Source organism: Tiliqua scincoides, chromosome 2, assembly GCF_035046505.1.
Source record: "Tiliqua scincoides isolate rTilSci1 chromosome 2, rTilSci1.hap2, whole genome shotgun sequence".
Lineage (NCBI taxonomy): Eukaryota > Metazoa > Chordata > Lepidosauria > Squamata > Scincidae > Tiliqua > Tiliqua scincoides.
This window is the reverse complement of record NC_089822.1, coordinates 50715929-50738294: the sequence shown is the minus strand read 5'-3', so window position 1 is coordinate 50738294 and position 22366 is coordinate 50715929. Positions and strand designations below refer to the sequence as shown.

The 22366-nt window shown below is 44.5% G+C and overlaps 1 protein-coding gene across 1 annotated transcript; it reads left to right on the top strand.

Moving 5' to 3' along the window:
* Positions 1–212: 212 nt before the first annotated feature.
* CDO1 (cysteine dioxygenase type 1) lies at positions 213–20554 on the top strand. The gene is made up of 5 exons (XM_066617681.1): positions 213–619; positions 9808–9885; positions 14391–14548; positions 18402–18571; positions 19868–20554. The coding sequence occupies exons 1-5, from the start codon at positions 438–440 to the stop codon at positions 19895–19897; spliced, it is 618 nt and encodes a 205-aa protein (XP_066473778.1). The 5' UTR covers positions 213–437; the 3' UTR covers positions 19898–20554.
* Positions 20555–22366: the final 1812 nt, after the last annotated feature.

Below are 22366 nucleotides of genomic sequence, written 5' to 3'. Positions count from 1 at the left end.
CCCCATGTACTATAGTGGGACTTACTTCTAAGTAGACATGCGTAGGCTTGGGCTGTGAGTTAGGCAGAAGGAATGGTTGCTCCATTCCCCCCGAGTATCCGAAGTGGAGCTGCTGTAAGGCAGAGCTGGAGCAGCCAATCTGCGGCCCCTTCCGAGTCGAGGCGGGGAGGCGACTGGCAGCCAGCTCGCATCTCCAAGCCCGCCAGGGGCTTTCACCAAGCCCGTGTGAACTACTCGGGGGAGCGGCGGCGGGGGTGTCCTCCTTCTCGGCGCGCCGGAGGAGCCTATAGTAGGCTGCGGCGGCGGCTCGGCGGAGCCTCCCTCTTTGCTCCTTGGTACGTTCCCCCTGGAACTCGCGGGGATAAATAGCGAGGCAGGAGAAAGCCCCCGGCTGCGGCCAGAGCTCTTTGTAGCGGTCCGCGGGAGAGAGGCGCGGAATGGAGCAGCCCGTGCTGCAGACGGAGGTGTGCAAAGCCCGGACGCTGGAGGAGCTGGTGCGGCTGCTCCACGAGCTCTTCTCGGGGGAGAAAGTGGATGTGGCCGAGGTGCAAGCCCTGATGGAGTCCTACGACAGCGCCCCCGAGGAGTGGGGCAGCTATGCCCATTTCGACCAGTTCAGGTACGCCCTGCTCTTGCCTGCCTGCAGCTGCACCCCCCCCCCCCGCCGGTGCAGCCTACTGGCATTGACTGCACCACAAACTTCTTGGGGGGGTCTCCTGAAATGAACCCCCCCAGTACCTTCCACAACTCTTTATCTTGCTGCATGCGTGACACTTTTGCAACTGGAAACGCTTTCACCCAACCAGTGGCATAGCTAGAGGGGGGCAGAGCACTAAGTTTTGCAGGGGGCCTCACCGCAAGCGCTCTCTCTCTCCCATCTCTGTTCTGCTACCCCCGCCTGGAATGGCTCAGGAGAGGGGGAGGGGCCGCTTGCACTCTGCGGGGAGGCTCCCTGCAAAACTTAGTGCTTTGCCCACCCCTCTAGCTACACCACTGCCTGGGTGGCTTTCACCCTGTTGCAGGTGCGTTTCTTCTTCGCCTCTCCAGGAGCTCCCAGATGAGCTTTCTCTACTTATTGGTGCCTCCTTTCAGGGCTTAGGAGAGGGGGGTAAAGGGGATAATTTGTACTCAGGGCCCAAGGTCAAAAGGGCAGCCCTGGAGTCAAAGGAGGCGGCCCAGAAACTTAATGGGATCTGACACTTTCCTATCTGCTGGGGACACTGCCATGACTGGGGATGCTGGGGACACTACTGATGCCACATGGGTTGGTAAACCTGGGCCTCAATGACTTTTCCAGCTGTCTCTACCCTCCCACTCCCCTGTTTTGCCCCTCCCTGCCCCTATTCTGCTTGCCCATCACCACCCTCCATTGCTGTGTTTCACCCCTCCCTCTTTGCAAAGGGGCCCAAAAGAAACTTTGTATCCCCTGATAAAATTCCTCTCTGAGGCCATGCCTCCTTTATCAGGTTGGGACCAACTGAATGGCTTATCAGAGCAATTGGGGGAGGGGGCTACGCAGCTTGGAGCTGGCTGGTGACTTGAAGAAAGAAGGGAGGCCTTTGGCAGCAGCTGTAGGGCAGCAAAGCTTTCCTTGGCCAGGCGCCCAGGCTGTCGAGCTGGAGGGAGCTTGTTCCATGCAGCCCAGTCCTTGGGATGCTCGCTCTAGCCCCTTCCCTGCACGGTGGGTGGCTCAAGGTGGCTGCGCTCCTTCCCAGTGCCTCCCCTGCTGATCCATTCTTGTCTCTGCCTTACTTATGCTCTAGGCTCCTTGCCCTGTTTTGCATATCATTTTATTTGCTGCCAAGTACGCTACACATTGATGCCACACTGGCTGAGCTTGGCTGGTGTAGTGGTTTGGAAGTTGGACCTGGAAGATCCAGCTTCAAATTCTCACTCAACCATGAAGTGTCCCTGGTGATCTTGGGCCAGTCACATCTCTCACCCTAAACTACCTTGCAGGGTTGTTGTGAGGGCACAAGGAGGGAACAACTGTATGTATCCCACCCTGGGCTCCTTGGAGGAAGGGTAATGTAAAAATGTGAAATATCCTGGTTTGACTAGCAATGTTGCACCAGAGTAGGGCTTCAACAAGGGGAGGCCACTCTGTCTTTTCAATTCTAGTTCTGGAGGGCTGCATCTGAAATGAAAGTTGGAGTGACACAATAAAGCCCTGTTGGCAATATCTGAAGATAGCAGAAAGAGTCTAAGCATAACCTCTTCCATATGTGCCTTGTGGGGCCTCTAACTCAGGGTATCTTTTCCTTGGCTCAAGGCAGTGGTAGTAGTAACAGCTGTCTTGCAAAATGGGGTATGGGGAATGTAGTCCATTCTCCCTGTTTGTTCATTTTTTCTGAAGGATTGAAATAGGTTCTGCAAGGGCTGATGCCACTGCATGTAAGCCATGTAAAATGGGCTTACAGCCATGTGTGTCCCATTGATTCCTGAATAACTCTTGCCCTCCATTCCTATGCAAGGATCTGATTCCTAATCAAGGCTCCCGAGAAAAGCCCAATTCAAATGATGTTTTTGTCCAGCACCATCCAGGAATGTGGTGCTCTTGCACAGAGAGTAAGAAAATGAGACTAGTTGGGGATCAGCATTGCTGCAGGAACATCTAAATTCCCCATTCCATAAAGTCATCTGAATTGCTTGGGAAGTATCTGTGCCAGTGTGCCTCTCCCTGGGAACTGGCAGTGGGTTCTTGACTAATGCAGGCGATCAAGCCATATAGGAGGGAATTATTCTCGCATGCTGTGCATTCCCAACCATGCAGCATCGCTATGTTTTTTTCCAACAGCACCCATGAGAAAACATGTAGAGTGGGCCTATCTCAAGAGCATCAGTTAGAAACCTCACGTTGCTTTAGAAGTAGGATTGTGAAAGTGAACAAAATCCCCCCCCTCGCCAAGTTGATCTCTTTACTGCTTCTTGCAATTCAGTACAATACTGGGTCAACTTGCATGTCCAGGAGCAACTCACCCTGGTGTGACTGTAACTACTTGGCAAGTCTGTCACATCTGGCCAAGTAGCAAGAGCCATTTTAAAAACATTGCTTGGTGTTTTATGGAATACTAAAGTGTTCAAAGCACTCCACTTACATTCTGATAGCCAAGAGACTATACCATTGCGGGTGGTTTAATAAAAGTAATTGCACTGCACAGCTTGTCTGGGCAGAAATCCAGAGGAACACAGGAGTGGTAAAAGTCTATTCTCACCAAGCAAGATGTTGCATGCAACTGGCTGCCCAAGTGTTTGTAAGGACAGTGCCTTCACTCTGAGAAGTAGCAAAGTGTGTGTGTGCATGAGGGGTGGAGGCAATCATTGAACTATCTTTAGCCCCTGCAACACACATGCATGGTCATGTCCCACAGATCATTGGATTTGTCTAGTTTGTTACGGTGTGCTGAATTTCCAAAATGGCACCAGAAGGCTCTTTCACCAAATGACCTTCTCTTGGAGTAGCCACCTACTCAGATACTCGTAGGAACGAATCTGCTGCCAGTTGCATTCGAAGTGTCCTTGAATGTGGATAATCAAAATGGTTAGAGAATGGTCTTTATAGAAAGGTGCCTTCTGATTAGTGGGAGTTTTATATGACTGGATGATAATTCACGTGTGACTTGGCCCATTCCATTCCCATTCTGTGACTTGGCCCATTCTATGATTCTGCAACAGACCTCTACTGAGCTCTCATCTTGTTCCTCCTCCTGGCCATTGTTTTGCCCCCTTGCTGTGCAGGAATGGTTTGTGATGAACTTGTGCTATCACACAATTTGAATTTGTCAGAGGCTCAATGAGAATTTCTTTGCTGGTAGCAGAAACAAATTCAGAATTGCCTGTCAAGGGGCTTCTCACCCCCCCCCCCAGCATACTCTATTTTTAATGGCCTCTGAATTAAGAGTGTGAATTGGGAAATGTGTCTCAATCAGCAATTAATATTCCATGTTTCCTGCAAGAAGCACAGAGTGGCATATGCAGTCCTTTCCTCTCCTGTCCCATTTTATCCTTGCAACCACTATAAGAGGCAGGTTGCATTTGTCCCGGTGACTGGTCCAAGGTGTTCTGGACCAAGATGACCAGGTGCCTGGTCCAAGATTACCAAGTGAGGTACATGGCTGAGTGCTGAGTTCCTGTCCTGAGACCATGCTCTGTCTCATTTGCGGAGCACAACCAATGTGCAGCTCATGGAGAGGCTGGGCTGAAGAAGTTCAATCTTGGCAGGAGTTCTGGGGTGCCCTTCCACTTGTGCTGACCTTGTGTGTTCCGGATAGGATTTGGCAAGCTTTCACCCAGATGTAAAACCTGGGGAGGGTGGTGTGCAGCAGCCTTGCACCTAAGCTACCTTGCAGAGTTGTTGTGAGGGGGAAGTAGGAGTGAAGGAGAGGCGCTGTGGATTATGGCAAATCTAAAAAACAACAACTAAAAGATGGAATGTGTTTAGTTCCAAACTTTGCCCCCCCCTTGCGTGAAACAGTTGCAATCAGTGAGTGACCATCTTTCTTTGCCTGCACCCTTGAGTTCCCTGGGGGGGGGGGGGATACATGGCAGTCCAGCAGAATTACAGCTGTGTGCAAAGGAGCTGGGGGGGCGAGCCCCGCCTTCTTGCCTTGCTCCTCCTTGTTGATTCCTCCGGGCTTCTCCGAAGTGCCACGCAGCGAAGGAGGCAAAGAGAAGGCGGGGAGCCGGCGGCCAATGACGGCGGGCTCTGAGTTACACCCACGAGCGTGGACCCAATGAGCGCCGCGTGCTGGGGGAGCGGCGACTGGGGACGCCCGCGGTTGGAGCTGGCCTTCGCGTTGATGCTCAGGGCAATGTCTAGACGCCGGTGGGCGGTCCCGGAGAGGCCCTTGATCGCTGCCCCCATGAAGTGCAAGGAGCGGGGAGGCTCCTGCCCGCCTGCGCCCTCTCCACCCTGCTCCATTTGCCAAGTAATCGCTTGTGTTGTGTTGATTGCTGATAAGCGAAATGAATGACTGCAATAAATCTGCTTCTGTTTGGCACGTACCTGTACCCAGTTATGGACCATCACTGTTGCAACACCGTTGCCACAGCAAGGTCTGCAGACCAGCCCCTGTTCCTCGGCGTTTCCATCCAGTTGGGAGAGCTCACCACCTGTTCCTCCCAGAACAGTCCTTGTCGTTTGCGCAATCTCTTAATGCTGGGACTTGTGCACCGCTCCAAGCCTGCACACACTCACGTGCTAAAGTGTGAGAGGCATCACTGCTTCATGGAACATAAGAAGAGCCCCAGGAGCTGGATCAGGCCACAGGCCCATCTAGTCCAGCCTCCTGTATCTCACAGTGGCCCACCAGATGCTTCAGGGAGCACACAAGACAGCAAGAGACACGCATCCTGGTGCCACTCCCTTGCACCTGGCATCCTAAAATCAGGAGGTTGCTTATACCCATCACAGCTTATAACCTGTGATGAACTTTTCCTCCAGAAATTTGCCCAATCTCCTTTTAAAGGCATCCAGGCCAGATTCTACCACCACATCCTGTGGCAAGGAGTTCCACAGGTTAATCACATGCTGGGTTAAAGAAATGTTTTCTTTTGTCTGTTCTAATTCCTCTGGCACTCAATTTTAGTGGATGTCCCCTGGTTCTGGTATTGTGTGAGAGGGAGAAGAACATCCCCCTATCCACTCTATCCATCCCCTGCATAATTTTGTCTCAATCATGTCCCATCCCCCATGTTGTCTTTTTTTCTTGACTGAAGAGCCCCAAGCATTATAGCTTTTCTTCATAAGCAAGGTATCCTTTCCCAGTAATCATTTTGGAAATACATTTGTCCACACCAGTTTAAAAAGGCACTTTCTAGTTTAATTGTACAGTATAGAGGTGTTTTCTTGGGTTGCAGTAATCCTTGCCACCTTTTGATAACAAGATATTGGTGATCCTGTATTCTTGTGCAACACTTGCCTGTTGGCAATTTAGACTAGTTTCTTCTGGTTTGTCAGGAATTCTGCCAAACCTGCATTTTATCTGAAGGCAGTTCAGACGGAAAATATGCTCTACCTTGGAAAATGGGTACCTCCTGCAGAAAAGTAGTGTAGATAGTATAGGTGGGGAAACACAAAGTTTTAAAGCACCATTTGAAAACCAATAACATGGGGATGTAGTCACTGCCTTCCTTGTCACCACTCCTGTTTTGTGTTTATGTAATTTACTTGCAGAACTGACATTATCCCACAACTATTTTAATTATGTTCTCCCTTTCCTTTTAGTCTCAAAAGAGACTTTCCAAAGTATACTTTCCAAAATGTGGTGTTGAATATTGTTTACTGTGTAGTAAGTTCAGAAATCTTTCAGGTGTCTGCATGGCTTTTTCTTTTCCAACTTTTACAAACTCTGATAACTTTCTTCCTTTTCTCCCCCTGAACGACTAGAACATTCAGGTTTATTTGGACTATTTTGCAATACTTGAAACTATATCAGTAAGAGGAGACATTTCAAAACATGGGCTTTAATCAAAATACATGCATTTGACTGAAGACTTTGATTTAATTATGACAATGGCTAGATTCCAAGGAGCTGTGTTGTTTATTCCTAAAGGTGGAACATGCCCAGAATGATTTGACTTTGAACAGTATTTTGAAGTATCACTGATACTGGAACATCCCTTCAGTTATTTAAAAAAAAAAAAAAAAAAAGGTATGGGGGGGTAGGTTGCTGCTTCTGCCTGAGGAGGCTTTTGCCATGTGTTTCTTGGAGAACAAGTTACATGGCTCTTCATATCCCAACCATACTGTGTACAGTATGTTGTATTATAAGAAGTAAAATAGCTAAGGCTGCAATCCATCAGACAGGGTTACTATACTAATCAGTTGGTTGAATGGCAACCTTGATTCATCCTATACCATTCCAGCACAAGAGCAGTGGTGTGGTAGTAACCTTTTAAGTGCTGGAGCCCATCTTAATATTCCCATCATCTAGCCATGACACCTACAACTAGGCCAAGGAGAGATTTCAGAATGGAAGTTTTAACCAAAAGCCTCGACTGGGGGAGCTGAACTTCCTAAAAATTAAATCCCTTCCTCTTTGCCCCTTGCTTGACAAAACCTGTCTCATGCCACCTGGCTTGAGAACAGATTGCTGATAGCTGCTGTGGAATTTGAAACACTACAATGCACACAGGGGAACTTTGATTTTAAATACCATGCATGCCCTGAAATGTTTCAAATGTAGTTCAGTTTCCCTATTACTGCTTTTATTTCTGGTTCTGGGTCTTTTCCTTCTCTCTCTCTCTCTCTCTCTGTTGTGGTGAACTCTTCCTGCTATGGTGAAGATGTGCTTTCTAGAGAAGCACTTTCTCCTTAATCTGGATTGGAAATGTCCACATTGGTCTGAAAACCCAGAGTGTTGCTACCAGTTGATGCAGACAATACTATACTGAGCCAGGTAGACCCCTGATTTGACTCAGAAGGAAGTTTCACATGCTCATTAGAAGTGGAACACCTTTCAGGTGTTCATAGTACCTTGCATACCTTACTTTGTTGGCTTTGCAACCACTCTGCAAGGTAGGTCTGTATTTCCAACACTGCAGCTGTGACTGAGAGACAGTGATTCTTCTAAGGCCATCTTGTGAGCTCATGATGGGGGGGGGGCGGCAAGAGTCAAACCCAAGGCTTTTATGAATTCAAAGTTCAATAGCCACTCCCTCTAGCCACTGTGCACATGTGTTTCTAAAGCTTTTACAGTGCTGCTGGCATTCCTTTGAGAAGGGTGTGTGTTTAGTTTCCCTGTTATTGCCTTTTGTATCCTTTTCAGGATTGGTTTTTGTTTCCATGGCTTCTCCCTTCCCCCCCAATGGCTAACTTTTTCTTTCTCTCTGGGATTTTTCATTGGTAGTTCTTCCTGTTCTTTCCTGGTCTTTCAACCTTGGCCTGGCTGACTTCTCTGCATGCAGGGCTGGTCCAGCTATGAGGCCTAGTGAGATGGCAAACTGATGGTGCTGAGTGCCCCATGCTTCCTCACTACCTCCCACAGGCTGCTAATCAATTGGCTAGGAAGATTTATGTTTTTGGTCAGGGAAGGAACTTGAATAAGCCACAAGAAGAGCCTCAGCTGCGTTCAGACAAACAGGAATTGTGGTAGCTCACTATAAAGATTCAGGGTAGCAACTGGGCAAGCCTGGTTCATGTTCAATTGGGAGAAGTGTTGGAATCGAGACCAAACTTGTCATTTTGCATGACTGTCCTCTGGCACCTCTGGCAGAGACAAAATAGGAAGTGGAAGCTGGTCTTGAACCCACACTGACCAGCTCTCCAGCTGTCCAACTACCCAGCTGCAGCAGAAGAAATGCAAAAAAGCACCCCACAGGGCATTTGGCATCCGGTAGCACTTTAGCAGCCATATATATGTAGCAAGAACACAACAACGTGCCTATGGAATGTTGGCATTGTACAGGACGTATAGTGGAGGCTGTGTGCTCAGACTTGAGATGAGGGCTCTCACTAAAAGAAATACCTGATTGGAAGGCTCATTGCTGGCACCTGCTGTTCCTTAGCATAGCTGGGACCTGCCCTATCCCTTCTCGCCTGACTTCCTCATTCACCTTCATGGTAGCAGTGAACTAGCTGCTTGTGATCCCTGAGATGGCTGTCCCCCTCCTCAGTGTAGCCCAAGAAGTAAGAGTGGGGATGATGCAGACTCTGAGATCTGGTAGCAGAGATGCCACACCCCTACGGAGTTGCACCCTGAAGCCAAGGAGGTAAGAAGCCACTAGCGTGGGTAGAAGGGATCCCTACCTGCTAAGAAACCACTAGAGTGGGTAGAAGGGATCCCTGACTGCCAACTAAGTAACAAGTGTGAACAAATCAAAGTTTTTATTGAACAAGCTCAAAGATGGAGCAGCATCCGAAAGAGAAATGCCCATGTGGGATTGCCAACCATCTCATCCCAGCAGGGCTCCTGTACTAGGCAAGTAATACGGCAGATGGCAAAGTAGCATGTGGTGGTGAGGTCTGGCTACACCAGTGAGATCACTGTCTGTCATGGAGTTTGTCAAGCAACAGAGGCCTGTCTGGAACAAACAGACCAGTAACCAGACAGGTGAAGATCTGGAAGCGCACTGGTCCCTGCTGTCAGGCTTGCTGTGTGCTTCCCTTGTGGTCTGCCTGGCTGGGCATGTGGAGGTCTTGTGCCTTCATCCCCTGTAGACACTGGCAAAGAAGTCCAAGTAGTGTAGCAAGAGATAGATAACGGCAACACTAGGTCTCTACATTAGGATATGTACTTGGTGTTTGTGAGGGAGGGTAGTGACACCCAGGTACATTCCTTTGTTAACTTGGTATACTTTTCACAAAATGCATTAACGTGCACACAAGTGGGAAATGTTTCATGTGCGCAGACACTGTGTAGTGGCCAATGACACAGCTCATTGCTTTGGTGAAGAGGGAAGTGAGGGTGATGGTACAGCAAAACTGTATGGTGGGATAATTTTACAAGTGCATGAAAGGGAAGTGAAAGCAATTCAGTGTCTTATGCCTGCTGAAATTGTGCCATATCTGGGGTATGCAACATGGAGTTGTGTTGGCATCGGTTGAAGTCATGCCACAGTGTAATTGGAACAAAGTTCTCTTGGTGTTCAAGGGCTGGCTATATCATTTAGAAGAATTCTTTTTAAATGCTATAGCCCAGCGGTACTCAAACTGGTGGGTTGCAACACACCAGCTCTTGTAAAGGTCCTCTGGTCCCTTTAAAGGGCAGGGGAAGGGTATATTGATCAAAGAACATGCACTCTTAATGTTTGCTTTTTTTGCTTCTTAATAGTAGATAACAAAATTCTGTGTTAAAATTGTTTCAGATACACACGAAATCTTGTGGATAAAGGAAATGGAAAGTTCAACCTGATGATCTTATGCTGGGGTGAAGGACATGGCAGGTTTGTGGCTAAACATACATTTTAAAGGATGTAGATCAGGGGTCTCCAAACCCAGGCCTGGGGGCCAAATGCGGCCCGCGGAGAGCTTCTGTCCGGCCCGTGGCCAGCCTTTGAACCCCTGAGAGCCTCTGGCCCAGTTGACCAAACACAACTAGAGTTGTGCTTGTGGGATGGGGAAATGGGGGTCCATTTAAGTGTGTGTACTTTATTTCTTGGGCTGTGTTGGTGCTTGGAGAAATTCTGGACATTGGAGCCCATTCATTCATTCATTTCAGTCATTCATCTAAGTTCCATCTCTAATGTATTTATTTAAATTTTACATTTAATTTTTTTTCCGGCCCTCGACACTGTGCCAGATGTTTGGTGTGGCCCTTCGGCCGAAAAGTTTAGAGACCCCTGATGTAGATAAACCAGTATAGAATGTTGCACTGGTAGTAATTTTAAGACAGTGTGCACTTTATGAAAATGTTCATATTCACGTTTGCATTATAAACTAGTATAGAGTAGACAATCTGTTTCATACAAATGAACAATTGTATACATTTATTAGAAAGTTCTCTCAGTTTTCTAAAAACTTGGGATGGCTTACTGCATTAAACGTTTTAAAAATCCATTATTTTATACACTGCCATTTTAAACATTGCTTAAACAGCTCTTATGCTATTGTCTCTTTATATATCTGACTGTTTGTTAACAAACTGCAGTGGTCTGTTGATGCTTCATTGACGGATGGGAACTTCTAGTTTCCAAGAGGTACACCTATAATCCAGGGTAGGGCTGTGACTTGTGTGTCTGTGGTAGAGAGAGGAACCATTTGGAGAGATGTGTTGGGAGTAAATTAGAGACACCTCTGAATTTTGCAATGACTGGTAAAAGAGTTGGCAGGTGAGGAGTCCAAGTGCTTTTGTGGCAATGGCTTGTTTTGGAGATGGCTGTTACCGCTTTATGAACTAGTGCTGTCTACCTATGTTCCCAGTCAGCTGCAAAACTCTGACCTGGATTTGTCTTCAAAAAGCAAGCAGAAGTGTGGACATGTGTGCCACATTCCTAAGTGAATTCCATAGTGTTGGATATGCCACAAAGAAGTCCATGTTTTGTTTCACCATTGGGCTTTCATCAAGGTTACTCCTGCAGAATGAGGTGATCAGAATGGGAGGGGGGCAGGAGCAAAGGGAACTGGGACCTCCAGCTCCTCTTTTAGTGAAATGTAGAAATCCCCAAAGCTCTGCTCTAGGTTTGCCATTTGTAGCAGAGTCCTGAGATTTAGCAAGAAAAAGTGAAGTCAGCAAAGTGAAATAAGCCTCCTCTCTTTGAAGAAAGTGTGGCCTCTTCATAATGGCTACCTGAAAAGCAGGGGTTTCAAAATCTACAATGAAACTAAATGAAGGCCTACAATTAAAATTTAACTAACAAGAGGAAAATGTTTGTTTCACCTACCACATCTTTAATTCAAGGGGGCATCAGAATTACACCAGAATCATGCTTTGAAGAAGGGAATTGTCAAGTAATTGAAGGAGGCACCTTAGTTATTTCTAGCTCTTATCCAACAACAGGTGAGAAGTTCCTGCTGAGCTGGGTAACTATCAGATCCTCTGGTTGACCAATGTTGAGGTAACACAAAACTCCTTATTGGCCCCTGGCTATTTTTGGTAGAAGGATGCACAGCCACAGTGAGAGCACCAGTTCTTGGCAAGCATAGGATCTGCTTGCCCAAAGTCACCCAAACCCCTGTCTTTTCAAGTCAAAGAGGGGTAGGCTTTCCTGCTGACACAGACCATGCTTTCCACGAGACACTGAAAGAAACCAAAGTTTTGTTTGTGGGGGGAAGGAGCGTCCAGAAGTCCATTCCTAGTTTACAATAATTAATGTCTGAGCTCTGTAAAATAGGCCAGTATCAGAACGTAATGTATTCTTTGTCAGAATAAGCTGCTGTAGAATCATTTGGTGACTTCCTTCTTTGTGTGCGTTCTCACAATGGTAATAGGTCTTTCCTTGCTCTGAATGCTCTGTGTGTGATAGTTCCAGTGTTGACTGAAAGAGCATTGTGCTATGTTTGCCTCTAAAGCAGCCTCTGTGGAGTCAGAGTTCACCCGTGTTTTTATGAAAATGAGTGACTTGAGACCACCAATAAGTATTCAAAGTATCAAGGGCAATTTGGCAAAGCAGAAAGTGTCAGTTCCTTTGTGCTTTCTGGATGCCGTGGCAGTTGGAAAGCAGTTGGAAAGCTGGAAGATGGGCATTGAACCTGTTATGAAGGATCACCTGGACTATGAAATTCACTGAGGAGAGCTAGCAAAGCCCCTTTATCTGTGCATTTAGGTGAAACAAACAGTCTTGTTTAGGATGCTTTCTCTAGTATGTTTTCCACCTCCTTTGCTCTTGATGACTCTGCTGCTTTCAAAGTTCTGTCTAGAGTTCTTGTTGCAGAATTTAGTTTTATGTTTAATTTTGAATTGCCCACACAGCAAAGTCCTTTTTCTGACCAGTGATGCAGGACAGAAATCAACTTGCAAAGAAAGAAAATCAAAGGCCAACTGCAATACTTCAGCTGTACACACCATGCTTTTCTTGTTGTGTGATTCTAAAGGGTTCTGAGGATTTTATGAGAGATATTGGTGTCTTTTTTTAATCCATCTCATCAACTGGTGTGGAGCAGTGTCTTTTTTATTTTTTAAATCCAGCTCATCAGCTGGTGTGGAGCAGAGTTCCTCCTCAGCAAAGCTGTAGGAGATGATGATGATGATGATGATGATTAACAGTATTTATATACCACTTTTCAACTAAAAGTTCACAAAGCGGTTTACAGAGAAAAATCAAATAACTAAATGGCTCCCTGTCCCAAAAGGGCTCACAATCTAAAAAGATGCAAAAGAATACCAGCAGACAGCCACTAGAACAGACACTGCTGGGGTGAGGTGGGCCAGTTACTCTCCCCCTGCTAAAAAAAAGGAGCACCCACTTGAAAAAGTGCCTCTTACCCAATTAGCAGGGGAGATAGGTCATTTGCAAGTGAAAAGGAGCTGTGGTGTTTGCTTATCCCTCCCTCACTGATTGCTTTTTCCTTGCAAAATCCACCCCCCCCCCCAACTGGGGTATCCAGAGGGGTGTTTGTATCAAGTGGGGAGGATTGGCTGGGTGCTTATGAAATATCCCTACCCATTGCTTTTCCTCTACAAATCAGGCACAGATGCCATCCCCTCAGAGAGGGAAAGCGGCAGCACAGTTTTCCACATCCACGTTTGTCCCTGGCCATCTAGTACTACCCAAACAAAGTGCTGGAGGAACATAAGAAAACAAGGGACAAGATGGAGTTTGACATTTAGCCTCTGTGCATTGGGGTCATGGACTACAAGATAAGAGTTGACCTTTGGAAAGAACCAAAGCTCAGTGGTAGATCACCTCCTTTGCATGTGGAGAGTTCCACAATCCATCCATGACTTTCCAGGTAATGGAAAACCTGGAGAGTTGCCACAAGTCACATAGTAAGCTAGACAGACTAATGGTCAGACTCTGTACAAGGCAGCTTGCTATGTCTTTCCTAGGGGCACAGGCTGGTGTCTAAGCCATTGTTTTTTTTCCCCCAAGGGCTATCAGAGAGACCATATGTTGCTCATGTTTCATTTATTTTTATTTAAAATATTTCTACCCCACCTTTCCCTTTTTATAAAAAGTATAGGCATTTGCTTGGGTCCTACGGAAAAAAAAAATTCTTAGTAAACATGCAGGGATGAGCTCTCTAATGTAACTTCTCATTTAATCCCGTTTTTCAATGTTTGGACATTTGCAACACATTCCTAAATCTGAAATGAAAGGAGCCACATATTGAAGTATAATTTTCAAAACGGAAAGAAGCGGAATTGAAACACTCATTAATAAATTTTTAAGATTGATTTTTGTTGTTGTATAATCTTGGCCATGTTTAGGACTATAATCCTATAGGGTGGTTATAGTGTGGCCATATGGGTGTCATGATGTCAGGCAAGAGGTATAGTCTGGAAGTTGTCTTGCCTGGAAAAGCTAAGCAGGACTGGTTTCATGGATAGGAGACTTGAGGCTGCTGTTGTGTCTTGTGTGGAGGAGTCGGCAGGCAAAAAAAAGGATAACGTCCTTGAGAAGCCAGTCTGAAGCTTAATTGTAGCTGCCTGTGAGAGTTTGGAAAGTATAAGAGCCAGCAGCCAGGATGACGACTACACTGCGAAGGGAGAAACCTGGAGAAAAGGGGGTTCTAAGAGAGTGTCTCGTGGAATATTAAACTTATTGAAAAATGGATTTATGTTCAGCCTACCTATGTAGTCTATTGAGAAACGTCAACTAGTATATAAATATCATAATAAATTAATAAATGTAGCAAATTTGAAGTGCAGCAGCTCTAGATCACTGGGGATATGCAATAATATTCCTTGTCTATATATCTAGGATTTCATGGTATATTTAGGCTTGCTATGCACATACTATGAAAGCATTCAGCCAGCTGACTTCATATATTTGTATGTGTACATATACAGCAGCATCCACGATCACACAGATTCACACTGCTTTATGAAGATTCTTCAAGGAAATCTAAAGGAAACGCTATTTGCATGGCCGGGCAAAAAGGGGACTGGAGAGATGATTAAGAAGTCGGAAAGGGTTTTGAAAAAAAATCAGTGTGCCTATATTAATGGTAAGTCCTTTTTGTTTAATACTTCATATAACAAAGGTATCTTTACTCAGAAATGTTAATTATTGGCTTCATTGTAGACAAATGCTGAAGGCTGAATTTTTCAGATGTGTTGGTTAAGGGAAAGGTCATATGGGGACATACTGTATATTGTAGACTTAGCCCTATCTAGCCTTTCCATTTCTCTGTGACCTTCTCTGGTGCTTCCTTGTTGGAATAGGAACATTTGAAAGAGCCCATTCTTTTTCTTGCTAGTCGTCATAAAGCCTTATTTACTACACTATTTTGCAGCAATCTGTTGTTGCTACCCAAGATGAGCAGTCCTTACTTTAGATTATTAAGGCCACAATCCTATCCAGTTTTCCAGCACTGACCGAAGGGCAATGCAACTCTAAGATAAGGGAACAAACATTGCCTTACCTTGAGGAGCCCTCCTTGACTGCCCCCCCCCAACTGCAGGATGCAGCACATGCCCCACTGGCACAGCTATGCCAATGCTGGAAAGTTGGTTAGGATTGTGCCCTAAGTCAATGTGTGACTCCTATGTGAACTGTAGTTTATATCAACCAGTGATACTTCAAATTCTCTTGACTCAGTGAAACTGATAGACCCTTCTTTCTATTCAGTCCTACTATGGCTGACTTTTGGCTGCATATCATGGCTGCATTCAGAACATCCAAAAGTAACTTACTGTGTCTCAGTCTGCTTTCAAGATCTTCTAGTGTATGATCTTACAAAATGGTGAACAACTTGTAAAACCACCCTTTGTGACTCTGCAAGCTGATCCACACCCTGCTGGGTGTGCCCAACAAGCTGAAAACTTTCTAAATTCAAGCACCTGTGGCAAGTGGCTTGGAGAATATTAAAACAAAAAGATTGAAAGACATTGATCAGAACTATAGTATGGAACATGTTAGCAAAGCTGAAGAATTTTGAGATGATGTGAGTTAGGATAGCCACTCACCCAGGGTGACCAGATGCCATAACTGCAAAAGAGGATAAGGTATCCCAAAATGTAGGACATCCAAGAAAATGTAGGACATGACAAAACAAAAGCCAGAAATACCAGTATTAAATGTAAAACTATATTATATATAACTATTCTTCAAAGCAATATCTCTAAATTGTTGTATTTTGGGCAATTTGTATTGAATTTTTTAAAATGACCATCTTATTATCCTTGCTGCTTGAATTCTCCATTTTTAATTACTTCAATTAATTTATTTTTATTTTACGACATCTAAAGTGTCCAGTGCAGCCTTGAGCCTGTACCTCACTGTACCTGAAACAGTACATTAGTTTGTAAGCTCCCCTTTGCTCCCACTTAGCTCTACCCGCTTTGTCTCTTCCTCATTCCTCAAGTTCTCAGCCAGCCTAGCTTTTGCAAATGGGGGAAGAGGATGGAAAGATGTGGAGACAGTGGCAGCACCTCCTGGAGCCTCTGCCAGCTCTCTGCTTCATGAATGGGTCAGCTCTGTGCATCTTCAGACTTTATAATGGTGAAATTCTGTTTGACCTCGCCACTATAACTATTCAGGCATTGCTGTGGTTGTATAAGTCAAAGCAGCACAATCAAAGTTGTCCCCATTTGATCTTAGCTGGTTATTTATGATTGTGGAATTTTGCATGCCAGCACAGAAGCGTTCCTTTGTTTTTCACAGATGAAATAACTCTTGAGTTTGAAATGTGTCATACGTTACAGCTGTAAGATGCCAAGTTTTCATGCCTAAACATTCCAATTTGGAAAGCAATCAAAAATGTGTTTTGTGTGTATGCACACATACAAAGGAGTTCGAACATTGCCCAAAGAAACTTCTTTCTTTACTGAAACCACTTTAGACTAAAACATAATTGGCACATGGAACACTTTCTGTGTGCCAGTGTTTGCTGATGACTCTACAGGCAAGTGGGTCTCTTCACATCTTGCAGATCAAGAATGGGGACATGGCACTCTGACCCTCGATATATAGCATCAGTCCAGCTTTAGACTGTGTGAACCTTTGTAGACTAATTATCATACCCCTATTTCAGGGGTGCCCAAACCTCGGCCCTGGGGCTGCATGCGGCCCTCAAGGCCTCTCAATGCGGCCCTCAGAGAGCCCCCAGTCTCCAATGAGCCTCTGGCCCTCCAGAGATTTGTTGGAGCCCGCAATGGTCCGACACAACTGCTCTCAGCGTGAGGGCGACTGTTTGACCTCTTGCGTGAGCTGTGGGATGAGGGCTTCCTCCACTGCTTGCTGTTTCACTTCTGTGATGCTTTGTGCAAGGCTTTGAGCTATTGCAAGACCTTCATTCATTCATATAAATTCCATCTCCAATATATTCATTTATGTAAATGTATTCAAATTTTAAATGTAAATTAATTCTTTTTTCCCCCGGCCCCCGACCCAGTGTCAGAGAGATGATGTGGCCCTCCTACCAAAAACTTTGGACACCCCTGCCCTATTTGATAAAGCAAAATGGCCACCATATGATGTCAGCATACCATTATTGCATGGTGAACATCTCTTTTGAATGCAACCCAGTGTGGTAGCATTGGAATACCACTGTGTTTTGGAGAACTTGATAGTTGTCCATGCTATAAATGTCTTTGATATCACCACATTGTGCATCAAAAGAACTGTCTCACCCATCACAACAATGACAGATATGTCTTATATCATGAAAACATCACACCAAAATAAACATTAGAATTGGGTCTGTTTCTCATGGTAAGGGCATTAATACAGCACAGAAAAGCACTAGCTATTAAAAGTGAAGAATTTCTGTTGCTTGACTAGGAAGGCTTAGGGAAAACATGTGACTTGAAGGGGGGAATGTTGTCATTTTGTTCACTGAATCCATTCAAAATCACCATATCAAACTGTTAGGGATTTTTTTAAAAACCATACTTGATAACTATGTGCACGTGTAGAGAGGCCCAAGACTTCCTGACTCCTGAGGCAGCATGCTAACTAATGTCTTTTGATGATGTGCTAGCCTGTTCTCTATCCCCCATTCCCTAGATTAGAAAAGAGGGGTTCAGCAGAATTTTGACTTGAGAGTTACTACATGTTGCATCTGTGTCATTGATAATCACTGCAGCTTTAGTGCTTGTTCAAAAATGGATGGGGATAAATGTGGAATGGAGGCTATGGTGGTATTGGGAGCTGACATAATGGGACAGCAGGAGGTTTCAGAAGTAAGGGGGAGGGATGAGCAAGAACTCCAATGAGCTCTCCTAGGGCTGTGCGTAAGAGTTTCATAAAGCAGCAGCATTTGTTTTTAAAGGTTGGAATGCTCTAAATGTCAAAAAGGAAACAAGCTGGGCATTCTGTTGGCAGGAAGTGGTGTTTAGTTAACATGAGTGTAAGATGGCTGGAAAGGAGAGACTACAGTGGGAGATGTGGCAATCTACAGGTGGGGAAAGACTCTAGACCTGAGCAGAGAGGCAGCTTTTAATATTTTTATTTAAGATGATAGAGTCAGTGAATAGGAGAAAATTGTTTGAAGCAGAAGCCATTTGTTTCCTTGCTCATAAGTGTAATGTGACTATCTTTGTTACCTGCTTATAACCATATAGAATCCCTCTTTCCTGTGAAATCTGATCTTGTTCCATTTGTTAACATCCCATATATCCTTGGAAAGAAAGTAATCTTGAATTCATTTTGTAACACACAATTACATTAATGGAAACTGTAGTCTAACACAATACTAATGAAGATCTCTGTCTTTACTGATGATCAGGAAAAAATGGTTCACTGGGGTTTGTAATGCAAGCTAGACATCAAAATCGAGGGTAAAATGGCCTTGTCTGAACTGAGCTTATTCATGTGAGTTTATATATAATCTATGCTTTTACACTTGTCTTATTTAGACTCCATTGGCCTGCATCGTGTGGAGAACACAAGCCATACAGAAACTGCTGTTAGTCTCCATTTGTATAGCCCCCCCTTTGATAGCTGCCATGCCTTTGATCAAAGAACTGGGCACAAGCAGAAAGTTAAAATGATGTTCTATAGTCAGTTTGGAGGAAGGACTCCATGTGTAAGTATGAACTTGCATCCAGCCTTAGCTTAACCCATTTTTGCCCAGCCCATAGGTGTACACATTTTGTCCTTGTTGGGCAGATATGGCTTGACTATGCCACCTTTCTCTGCCAAGATAGATGGCTCTCAACTTGCACACACCATGGATTACAAATGAACCACTTTGGTCTCATACGTTTGTAAGCAGGGATCCACAATTGTTGGTTCAGTTTACTAGCCAGCCATTATTTATGGCCACCCTCCCTCCAGGTTTTTTGGCATGCTCAGGAAGATGGGAGGAGTTGGGGTCTTTTCTCATTTGCACTTGCCTATGGGGATGCACTTGCCTATGGGGATAGTAAGAAAAATAAGTAGGATGTAAGATGCCTGTTCAGATGTCTTTCAAATTCTTCTCAAAACCCACTTTTTTTGTGAAGTTTAGCACAAGCCCTTGGGCCCCATAACTACTATAACTAAGCATAAATACATGCCAGTGAAATCACTGCAAATTTATTCCCTATTTGCTCTTGCCTCAGTTTCTCTCCCCCTTCTTCTATTGTTTCTTTCTTTGTCTCTTTTAATTATAACCCTTTTGGGGCAGGGTGACATATATTTATTGGGGGAAAGTGGGATTAAAGAGTTACAAATCTGGGGACAAAGCAGAAAAAAGCTGGCTGGCACACTTATGGGAACAGGTTGCCTGAGGCACAATAATTCCTGGAGCTGGGCAACTTGGGAAAGACAAATCACTGGGCTAAGAGCTCTAGGATAGAGGATATAGGTGTCCTTAGGTTGCTGATGGGTTAAGAGTATCCTAAAACGTTCTGTTTCCCATTAAAAAAAAATAACACACTGTACAGAAGCTCCTCCTTTTAAGGACATGGATCCTACAAACTTTTAAAGAGGTGAAAAGCCCTTGGCTCCTAGCCCATTGACTACTAACCCTATAAACCAGCTGCAGGGCTTTTAAATTTTAAATTCCCAGGTTGTGCTACCACCAGAAATCTTAAAGGGCAAGCAAGGGAATATCTTCTGGAACCTATTTCCTTGCACCAGAAAGCCTCCACCCTCCTGCTTTAAGGATGTTTTAAAGGAATAGCAGATATTGGAAATTATTTAGTGAGAATGTTGAGTTGAATTCCAGGGGCAAGATGGCTTCACCCAGAGAGATTCTGTAGAAAAAAGATTGCTGTAAAAATCCATGATGGAGTTTGCTTCCACTCAATATTTGTGTGAGTAATCTGCCTAGACTCTGTCTCTCAAGTCTGTATAACTGAGAACTCTTGACAATGAAGACCTTCTCTCTCCTCTCTAGACAACAACAGTTTCACAAGAGAACAACTGAGGAATATAAGTCCTGTTGGTTTTGACTTCCTCTATTATTTGAGTTGGAGCAGAAGGATTGCGTGGATGATGCCAGAAGCAAGCTGTTTCTGAATAATTTCTGCAGTAGGATAGCTTCCTGGTCTTGTAGTTATCCTGAATGATTTATCCTCTTTTTGTTTCTTTGAACTCAAGGAGGGATAGCATCATGGACCACTGCAGCGTTCAGATGCCCCTTGTAGTCAACCATAAAATCGGTGCCACCTTTTGCATTTTTGCCTCCTTAATTTAACTTTTGAGATGGCATAAACAGAAGCTCAGCATTCAAGCTTTTAAATATGGCCTAAATCTTTTAGCAGCCCCACGCATATATCATTTTTATATAATGTACCTTTTTAGCCTCCAGCCAACATTAACCTGTATTCACCTATCATAGTACTGTATTCTAACAGCCTCTTTGTACCCTGGTTTTAATGATTTGTTGGAACTTTTAAATAGTTGTGCATTTTAAAACTTTATGTAGAAAAACAGACAAAAAAAGCAATAATGAATGTCTTGTAACGGTTGCTTTTGTCCTGTTAAATGTTGCTAATAAAGTTGAATGGGATCACTTTCCAGTTTTTAAGGTGGTTTTGTACAGACTTCCTTGGTGACCTAAATAAAACTGGGTTTGAACACACATTTCAAAATGTGCTTTTCTTTTCCTGTTTGCCTCTACAATTTAGCATAACTGCTTAATGTTTTTAGTTGTTTTTAATGTTTCTACCAAATCAGACCAATATGAGGAACAAGAAATACAAATGATGAATTATGATTTTCTCTGACACTGGGATTGCACATTAATACAACTTGGGTAGAAAATTAAATGGCATCACCTAAGAAAGACATCAGTTTTTCTTTATTTAAAAAAAGATTTCAAGAATTACAGCCCAATCCTATCCACACTTTCCTGGGAGTAAACCCCATTGACTGCAATGGGACTTACTTCTGAGTAGACATGCATAGGATTGGGCTCCCAGTTATCTAAGGGCATAACCCTAACCTGCTTTCTAGCACTGACATAAGGGCAGTGCTGCACTGAGGTAAGGGAACAAGCATTCCCTTACTTTGAGGAGGACTCTGTGAGTGCTATGCAAGTGCAGGATGCAGCACACGTCCCATTAGCACTGCTAGGCCAGTGCTGGAAAGTTGGTTAGGATTTGGGCCTAAATCCAGTATTTGTCACATCAGTGGAGCATAAGTACTGAGCAAGTTGAAAGTAATGGCAGGAAATCTAGTAACAGGAGCCCCCTTAACTACAAATCAATTTGATTATATTGTAATATGGCCTTTGATATGAGTGCTTGCAACTTTGGGCTTCCATCAGTTTCTACAAGCTATTGGTATGCAATTGAGAACAAGACTCCTGAGGATGCAAATCGTGTGAACAGTTCCCTGGGAATAAGCCACACTGAATTCGATTGGACCTATTCCAGAGTGGACATGCATAGAATTGCACTATGAATCTCTTACTAGTTGTGCAGAAGTGGAAATTTCAGTGAGTGCAGTTTTTCTCAACTTGCAACACTGTAGAATGAGTGAATGAGCATCAGCTGACAAATGCAGGCCCTGTCTTGTTAGGATTACTTGATAAAATACAATATATCTCAACTTAAAAACAGAGCCCACAAAAAGTCTTTTAGCATTCTTTAAAAGCTAACCTAGGCTGCAATCCTATACATTACTGAGAGTAAATTCCATTGAATACAACGGGATTTTCTTCTGAGTAAACCTGTAGGATTGTACTGCAATCAGTCTTTAACATGCACAGATAATCTCTGTTGGCTGCAACAGATTAACATGGCTACCTTGCTGAATGCAGACTGTGCTATAACAGCAAAGAAGCCTGTATCCTTCATCAAACAAGTTTTAGGTCTGGGTGGTAACATGTGGTTTGCCCGTAGGATTGCCAAAGTTACTCCACTTGTGACAACTGCTCACCAGTTTCTAATCTCCCCTGTCTGTGTGATGTGATCAAGCATGTGGTGGCAACAGAGCTCCAAAAAGTATTTGATGAAATCTTGACCCATTTCAATCTGGCTTCTGACCTGGATTCATAACTGAAACTGCTTTGGTTGTCCTGGTTGATGGCCTACAGTGGGAGCTAAACACAGAGAGTGCATCCTTATTGGTTCTGCTGAACCTCTCAGTGGTGTTTAGTACTAGTCAGGCCTGAGGGGGGGAGTGACACAAAATCCTGGGCTTCCAGGTAGCCCGGCCCATGACAAAACCAATTACTATACACGGTACAGAACACATTGCAGGAAAATTTAGGAAAAGGGGGGGGCCATTGGGCATCTTTTCCCAGGCCCAATGGTGGCTATTGGCAGCCCTTGTACTATTAATCATGGCCTTCTTTTGAACTGTCACTCAGTGATGGGACTGGGACAGGCAGTGATGTGCTGGTTCATTCATTCCTGGAGGGGAGAGTACAGAAGGTGTGATTGGGAAG